General features: G+C 28.0%; 2 protein-coding genes across 2 annotated transcripts; both read left to right on the top strand.

The window, feature by feature from the left end:
• Window positions 1-276: 276 nt before the first annotated feature.
• On the top strand, window positions 277-6,781 carry Ir8a (Ionotropic receptor 8a). Its single transcript, XM_035093089.1, has 15 exons — window positions 277-392; window positions 483-638; window positions 713-1,083; window positions 1,379-1,573; window positions 1,650-1,823; window positions 2,131-2,331; window positions 2,400-2,621; window positions 4,688-4,787; window positions 4,856-5,033; window positions 5,121-5,304; window positions 5,369-5,490; window positions 5,635-5,782; window positions 5,869-6,038; window positions 6,136-6,257; window positions 6,468-6,781. Exons 1-15 carry the CDS (start codon window positions 308-310, stop codon window positions 6,755-6,757), a joined length of 2,718 nt encoding a protein of 905 aa, XP_034948980.1. The 5' UTR covers window positions 277-307; the 3' UTR covers window positions 6,758-6,781.
• Window positions 6,782-7,512: 731 nt separating this feature from the next.
• Window positions 7,513-8,750, top strand: LOC118072611 (uncharacterized). Its single transcript, XM_035092619.1, has 2 exons — window positions 7,513-7,634; window positions 7,698-8,750. The coding sequence occupies exons 1-2, from the start codon at window positions 7,620-7,622 to the stop codon at window positions 8,667-8,669; spliced, it is 987 nt and encodes a 328-aa protein (XP_034948510.1). The 5' UTR covers window positions 7,513-7,619; the 3' UTR covers window positions 8,670-8,750.
• Window positions 8,751-8,985: the final 235 nt, after the last annotated feature.

The raw sequence follows: 8,985 nt of genomic DNA, 5'->3' as shown, positions 1-8,985 counted from the left end.
ATAAATTAAAATATTTATGTATTTTTTATTAACTAATTTTCATTCAGTCAATTACTGGTTTTTTCCTCAGTGTATGGTTTGATATCCAATCAATATAACTCTTGATTTTTATGACAATGGCATGTTGCCTACCCGAAAAAGAAACAATAATTCGATGTGCTAATTAATTATTTATACCTGTAGTCCAACATACTTTGGTATAAGCGCAGGCGTGAGTTCCTTCACTGGACTCCGGTAGTTCAAATACGAATTGTACCTTCATATGACAGACAACTTTTGCACTAGTTTATTCTTTAATATTAGCACAATGTGCATCAACAGAATTTTTTGGCTACCTTTTTTAACTATTTATTTTTTTTACTCTATTAATGCACAAACGTCTGTCATTCTATGTAAGGAATTTTTAATAATTTTAAGTAAAAAATTAATTTTTTGATATTTTCTAATTATATTTTTTATTTCATTATTTATAATTTTTTCAGTGGTTGTAATTGAAAATAGCGAAAGGGAAGTTCTGAATGTGTTGACAGAATCACTTTCGGTAGCTGAAAAAGCTGCTGGAGGAAATGATGTGATCAAAGTAGATCTTAAGCAAGTGGAACTTGACCGAGACAATGTAAATGAAACTTTAAGTGAAGGTAAGATTTAAATTTTTTTAATAATTTTCTATGAATATAAACATGCAAATAAGTAACTTTATATTTTATCATAGTTTGTTCAATTCTTGCTAATGGTGTGACTGTAACTCTTGATATGACATACACTGGATGGGACAAGCTTCGCGAATATACTTTAAATAATTCCATAAATTATATAAAACTTGGTGCTGGTATAATACCGTATATTCAAGTTACCGGTGATTTTTTAGTAAAAAAAAATGCGACTGATGTGGCTTTGATATTTGAGTCTGAAAGAGAACTCAATGCAGCTTTATATTACCTCATTGGGATTCCAACATTCAGATTAGTTGTGATTGATGATTTATCTCCAGAATCCATTGGTAAAATACGTGCCATGAGACCTTCGCCATCGTATTATGCATTATATGCGTCAACTGAAAGCATGGAGAGACTTTTCAAAATTGTAATTATCATATTTACAGTGAAATGGGGTTCGTTAGGGTTTTCAGAAATAGTATTTGCTAAAAATAATGGGGAACTTTTTATTTAGATTTTAATACAATGGTTTTTTTTATGATTTTTATTTCAACATTGATGAAAAGTCTTGTTGGAAAATCTATTAATAATTAATTAAATGATTTGTGAAAATTATCTCCTATTATTAATTTTTTAATAAGAAAAAAATAACTTTACAAATATTTCATACGTACTATGAATGTAAAAACATTATTCGCAATAATCATTTTTCAAATTACCAGGCAGTGCAAGGAGGCATAGTTACAAGGAATGGTATTTGGAATTTAGTATTCACAGATATGAATTACAACAAATTTTCGTATATAAAAGACCCTAGTTCATTAAATGTTAGTATAAATGTAATAACAATGAACCAAAGAGTTTGCTGTAAGTTATTGGGGCTCACAACTACTTGTGACTGTCCTTCAGATTTTCAGGTATTTTTTGTGTTACATTTTTTAAATTAATTGTATGTATAATTTATATTTTAAATGAATAATGATTTTGCTTTAGGTTCATCACACATACCTTGAACAGTTTATGATATTGTTGGTAAAAGTTTTAAAAAAAATGGATACTGAAAATGATGGCGTAAAATTAGAGCCAAAAACAAGCCAATGTATTAGCGTTTCTAATAATGCAGATGATGATCCAATAATAAAAAGCTTCAAAAATACCATTAATGCAGTAAATATTTTATTTCTTTATTAATATAACTATTTATTAAGATTTTATCACAAAATAAGTTTTCAACAAATTATGGCAACATAGTAGATGTTACTTTATTTTTTTCTCAAAGTATGTTACGATGAAATAAGTAATATACTTTCAATTGAAAATAAATGTATCTTAAATATTTTGATTTGTAAATTTAATTCTGATATGACGTTCATTAGTAGAAAATATTTTCAATTCTACGGTCATATTATTTTTTGTTCTATTTATCTTTTAAAAACTAAAATAATTACAACATCAATGAATAATTTGTAAACAGACTGCTGCAATGGAACCAAATATATTAAAATATGTACCATCAACGAATTTGATGTCTTATCAAGCTCATTTTGATGTTGAACTTATGGAAAAAAGTGGATTAGAAAAATTAGCAAATTGGACAACTTCCAGTGATCTTGCAATTGCTCCAGGAAAAATAATCACACCAGAAAGACGCTTTTTCCGCGTAGGAACAGCTTACGTGAGTACAAGTATTTATATGAAAAAACTATAAATTTAAAACCAGTTAAAAATTTAAAAAACATTCAGGCATTACCATGGTCAACTATAAAAAAAGACCCAGTAACTGGTGAACTTATGAAAGATGATCAAGGCAAATACATTTGGGAAGGATATTGCATTGATTTTATTAAAAAACTTGCTGAGTCAATGAAATTTGATTATGAACTCGTGATTCCTGAAGACAATAGTTTTGGTTCAAAAACACCTGATGGAAAATGGAACGGACTCGTTGGAGATTTGGTCCGAGGAGTAAGTACAATAAAAATGAAAAGAAATTTATTTTTTGACTTAGAAAGTATTGTCACGCACATATGTGACGTAAGTGTAGGTCACCATGTATAGAATTTCACTTAATGATATGTTATTAACAAAGTAATAATTTTCCGATTTCATTAAAAAGTAAAGACCTTCGTTTTATTGATTGAATGACAATATCTGCATTGGACTTTTTGAGAATTAAATGAGGTTATTTCATCGACAAATAATTCCCTACCTACAACAGTTCCTATCCTCTTCTCCCTACTCTATACCTCTAACTGCTTCATGTGATCCTAATACATTTCAAGACGACATCGTGAATTTTACCTAACTGTTGAGTATATTTTACCTAACTGATTGTAGTAATTTTAACTACATGGTTTATAATTTATATATGTGGATATGCAGTCACGCATCACCTATACGAGTTAATTTTATACTATTCACGAATATTGCCTATATAAAAATAAGGAAGGAAATGAAAATGGAAAATATAACAAGATTGAATTGATAAAAATTTTCCAAGACTTTCTTCACATAATTTCATTTTTATTCATGACAGCTAAATCAATTAATAAGTTTATTCTTCAGATTTTTAAGACAGGTTTTATGATTTTCATGTTATCCTGATCCAACCCAAGACGACATTGTGAATTTTACTAAACAATTGAGTGAATTTTAAAAGTTTTATTTGAAATTTCAACTACATATAGTGCTGTAAAATTTATTGAACGGTGTAGTAAATTTACTGATGAAAAAAAATATCCACAAATAATTATGTTCTCCGGATACATTCTGACTTGAATTTGACTGAGTTTGATAAATTTTACTATATGGCACAGTAAATTTTACCATGCTACATTGTAATATTCATTATACCACAGAATGATGACAAATCTTTAAACTATTATTAAAACTTTCAAGAACGATTATTGGCATAATTATATTGACGATCGAATATTGATTACATATACCATAAAAAAAATAGATACAATTCTTTTTACAGCTTGATAATTATTTAATCAATACAAATATCATGAGAGCTTTTTTCAAATTTCAATTTTCATAAAATCCTGATCCATTTTAAAGTTTCTATATGTATTTTAACAATTTTTAAATGTTATTAACAAACCTGAAATTCAACTTTTACGTGTACGAGAATTGTAACTACCAATATTTATTTAAAATTCATACCTTTAAAATTTTTAGATTAATTAAACAATTAATAACAAAGCTTTTAAAACGAATAATAATGTGCTTATTATAAAATCATTTATATTATTTGCATATTTATTCAATTTAAAATATGATGTAATGCTTTCTTCTCAATGTTCATGATAAATTTTATTTCATTAAATTTTCAATTTTATGCAACTCTGGTTTGCATTTCAAATATATTTTAAAATAGATTTATGATCTTATTTAAACAAAAGCATATTAAAAAATCATTTTAAAATAGAATTTAAAGATATTCCTCACTCATAATTAATGAATAATCTCATTGTTTAGTCAAGTTCATACATAATACAATTTTTTAAAACTATGAGATTGAATAATTAAAAGAATATTACAATCTAGGTTAATTAATAATTATTACTATTTCAAACATTGCAATAAATTATCAAATTTAACATTAACAAAATTTTAAATATTAAAGTGTTTTTGAATTAATAAATAATAGTAAATTTTATTCAATATTTTATACTATCATCAATGAAGAAAATACTTTCAAATACCTACTCATATTTCATGATTTCCGTATACATCTTGTGGAGACTTTGACCAAACTTTGTAATTTTAACTACGTGGTGTGGTAACATTTACCATGTAGCATTGTTAAGCCAACTATCCAATATAGTTGAGGCAACTAAACTGAATCGGAATGAATTTTAGACATTACGTAACGGTAAAGGTCTAAACTAACTCCATAGTATTCATACTTTCCTAATAAAAATATCAGTAATCAACTAAATAACATGGTAAATCCAACTAAACCATTTAGTTAGACCAAGTATATTAAGTAGTTGATTCAACTACATATATTTTCTTACCACAAGCAAACCGATATTGTCATTGCATCGCTGACTATGACCTCAGAACGTGAAGAAGTTATCGACTTTGTGGCACCTTATTATGAACAATCCGGTATAATAATAGGTAATTTTAAATTATTTAATAATTATGATACTAAGGTTAAATAATAATTGAATAAATAATTCATACAGTAATGAGAAAACCGGTGAGAAAGACATCACTTTTCAAATTTATGACGGTTCTAAAACTTGAAGTCTGGCTTAGCATTGTTGGTGCTTTGACCTTGACAGCAATAATGATTTGGATTCTAGATAAATATTCACCATACAGCTCGAGAAATAACAAACGAAGTTATCCTTATCCTTGCAGGTAAAGTGTGGTTTTTTTAAATAATTCATTTACCATTGACTTCATTAGTGTAAATCACAATTATTCTTGTTCATTGTTAATTTACAGGGAATTCACATTGAAAGAAAGTTTTTGGTTTGCATTAACTTCTTTTACTCCTCAAGGTGGTGGAGAAGCTCCAAAAGCTCTGTCAAGTCGAACATTAGTAGCAGCTTATTGGCTTTTTGTTGTTTTGATGCTTGCTACGTTCACAGCTAATTTAGCAGCTTTTCTAACGGTTGAAAGGATGCAGGTAATAAAATGACACTTTGTTATAATTGAGGAAATAATTTTTTATCCATTAAAATTTTTTTTAGGCTCAAGTTCAGTCACTTGAACAATTGGCTAGACAATCAAAAATAAATTATACTGTTGTTGCTAATTCTAGCACTTATCAGTATTTTCTAAATATGAGAAACGCTGAAGATAAATTATACAAGTAAGGAATAATTTTTTTTTCATTACAAAATTATTGATATAATATGAATTAGTAATTAACAAATTATTTTATTATTAACTAAATAAACTATGTTGTATGTTTTTATAAATGGAAATAGACAAATAATGATTAATTTTTATTTAGAGTATGGAAAGAAATAACACTAAATAGTACAAGTGATCAAGTGGAATATAGAGTATGGGATTATCCAATTAAAGAACAGTATGGTCATATTTTACAAACAATTAATAGCGTTGGTCCAGTAAATAGTACAGCTGAAGGCTTTAGAAAGGTAATTAATTCATAGACATAAACAAATTAATAATAATAATCATCTATAATAAATTTACTAAAATAATGAAATAAATTATTTTATAGGTACTCGAAAGCGAAAATGCAGAATTTGCATTTATCCATGATTCAGCTGAAATAAAATATGAAGTTACGAGAGATTGTAATCTTACTGAAATAGGCGAAGTGTTCGCTGAACAACCTTATGCTGTTGCTGTTCAACAAGGCAGTCATTTACAAGAAGAAATAAGCCGAACGTAAAAACTGTTTTCATTATTGTTGTTAATGATATATTTCTTTTACTTTAAAATAACTTTTGAACAATATTTTCTGATATACACAACTTATTTTCAGGATTTTAGATCTTCAAAAAAACCGATTTTTTGAAACACTTTCGGGAAAATATTGGAATTCGTCACTGAAAGGGAAATGTTCAGCTGTTGATGAAAGTGAAGGAATAACTTTAGAAAGTTTAGGTAAGATTTTTTTTTAACAATAAATGTAAGATTAGTTGATAAATTTCTTAATTTTATATCCATTTATTATACAATTCTAAACACATTATGGAATATTTTTTTATCAGTAAAGAATAGAAAAAATGGAAAATTTAATAGTTGTTTTGCTTTTCATGAAATTAGTAGTTGAAGACGAATGAAATTACAATTAAATATTTTGTATTTTTAAAGGCGGTGTATTTATTGCAACATTATTCGGATTGGTGATAGCAATGTTGACTTTAGCTGGGGAAGTTTTATATCACCGCCGAAAAGATGCAGTTCAAGATATAAAAGGACAAAATTCGGGTCATTCAGAAACTCGAAGTAATTCTAAGAAATTTGAAGCAATGCTCTCCAAAGAGAAATTACGCCAATTGAAACCTGCACCAACTGTAGCTTTTATTGGACGTCAGCGGTCATTGAAACCTCGCATCTCTCATATCCCAGTGTATCCACAAGGATTACCTTTCAAGGATTAAACATATTTTGATTAGTTGGACAGTTAAAATAATCTAAGAAAGAGTTTATTTTTTTGTATCAATTTTATGGATTCAGTATAGTGATTTCAAGTGTACTTATGACGATTTTGTGGTTTTTAAATTTGAAAAAAGGAATTAACAATGCAATGAGAAAAGAAAAACTATCACTTTCAATGTTCTCGCAATCGAGATTTCATCTAGCTTCCGCTTGGGGAGCAATGGACTAAGTTTTTGCAGGTTATCTGCAGTGAAATCGATTTCTTCACCACAGTAAAAATCCAATTCGGAGCTTTAGATTCTCTTTGCAGATACTTTCAAATAATTTTACACTTTTAGACAACTTAATTGATAGCAAATGTGATTAATATTGAAGACTAGTTATCTTCTGAAGCGTATCAAACATCAGACTCGTACATAAAGGGTATATTGTCAGGTCTTTGATTTTTTAAAACAATGACACCTGGTGATGTATTGCCATTGATATTGTTTCCACTTTCACTTTGTATTGTTTTATTTTGTTTCACTGATGTGTTGAATATTAAAATATTTAAATAATTGAATATTTATCAACAATTTCATTCAAAAACACACGAAAAAATAATTGTTATTTTTACAATGAACAATAATTAACCAATAATTGATAAAGAAAGTACGCAATACATATCTTTTTTTTATTACAATTACGTGATTCGTGGTTAGAATTTGTCCACAACTTTTACTATAGTGGGGAATTAACTTCTTCATCATCCAAGTCAATATAAAATCAATCCGCTAGCCTGGAAAATTCATTTTATGAGAAAGCATTGTTGTTCATCAATCCGTAACGTGATTTATTTGATAAATCTTTATTGGATAGTACCAGATGGCTCCTTACAAGGTCAGTGACTGTTATTACCATCAAATAACGACATAATTTAAAAGATTCCATCATTTTCTGCAGACTTTCTTCATATTCTTCGTCCTAGGAACGACTTCTTCAGTGTTAGGATTAACAATATCACAATTAACTTCATCCGAAGACGATTCTAACGCACGAGAAGGAAAAGGTTATCTATTTTCTGATGATTATTTCAAAAACGACAAATTGTTAGAAGAGACAGCAAATCAAGAAACTCTTAAAAATTGTGAGAAAGTTATCAAAAATGGTATGATTTGTCTTGTCTGTAAAGAACCAGAGAACAATGGAAACTATGAACAATGCGCTTATGTTTCACATCCTCGTAAAAAGTTGCTTTCATATCAGAAAAGCAAACCAGAACCGGACATTGATGAGATCTCAACTAAGTCAAATGATAAGAAGCAACCTGCTAGACGAAGATTAGAAACTGAAGAAAGTGATGAATACTTTATTAACTTACCACAAAAAGAAGACAAAAAAAATGAAAAAGATAGTGGTGATGAGGAAGATGATGATAATGAAAATCCCAATAATTATTCCTCCGAGTATGCTTCAGAATTCGAAAAAACTAGTAGAAGTATAGAAGATGATGATTGTGAAGAAATTGAAAAAGATGGAATGACTTGTATGCAGTGTAAAAATACTAAAACTGGTGGAAAATATGAAAAATGTACTTCAGCATATGAACCAAAAGATAAAGTCTACAAATTTAGTACATCTAAAAGTTTTGGATACCCTAGTAAAAGCAAAAGCCCAAAGAAAGAAAAGAGCCAGTCTTATAGACGTACTGACGAAAAACCATACAAACCTGAATCAGAGGAAGAAATTGAAGAAAAAAGTGATTCAGTGAATTGTCGTACAGTCCTTAAGGATTCAATGACATGTCAAGTCTGTTTAGATCCTCACACACATGAAAGTTCTGAACAATGTTCATATTCTTATGATCCTGATGATAAAGTTTATGCCTATTCGAAATCTAGGTCTTTTGGTACACCTAAAAAAGATAGAAAATAAAAATTTTAGTAAAAAAAAAATATTGAATTTAAGCTTGTTTATTGTAATTTGTGGAGTTTCATTTTTTTATCTGATGGAATTAATAAAAATCGTTTGAGTTTGATGACTTGTCTTCTCTGTGTAAATCCCAAATATACATATATGTTTCATCACAGCCCAATACATCTATCAATCTGTTCAAGGTACTTTAGAATTGTTTATCTTAAGTTTCTACGTCAAATGTAGGTCGAGATCAATTTTCAATGTTAAAACTATAATTAGGAAAAGAATCATTTTAAAAATATAAAATTTAAGAAATTGAAAGTTTATTATATCA

This window comes from Chelonus insularis, unplaced genomic scaffold, assembly GCF_013357705.1.
Source record: "Chelonus insularis isolate UGA/USDA-ARS -01 unplaced genomic scaffold, ASM1335770v1 contig_94_pilon, whole genome shotgun sequence".
NCBI classification, from domain to species: domain Eukaryota; kingdom Metazoa; phylum Arthropoda; class Insecta; order Hymenoptera; family Braconidae; genus Chelonus; species Chelonus insularis.
This window is presented reverse-complemented; position numbering and strand designations above follow the sequence as displayed.

Coding starts and splice junctions, on each gene's coding strand:
- Ir8a (XM_035093089.1), top strand. CDS start 308: ATGTGCATCAACAGAATTTTTTGGCTACCTTTTTTAACTATTTATTTT. Junction 1,084..1,378: donor TGGAGAGACTTTTCAAAATT/GTAATTATCATA, acceptor TCAAATTACCAG/GCAGTGCAAGGAGGCATAGT. Junction 5,783..5,868: donor CAGCTGAAGGCTTTAGAAAG/GTAATTAATTCA, acceptor ATTATTTTATAG/GTACTCGAAAGCGAAAATGC.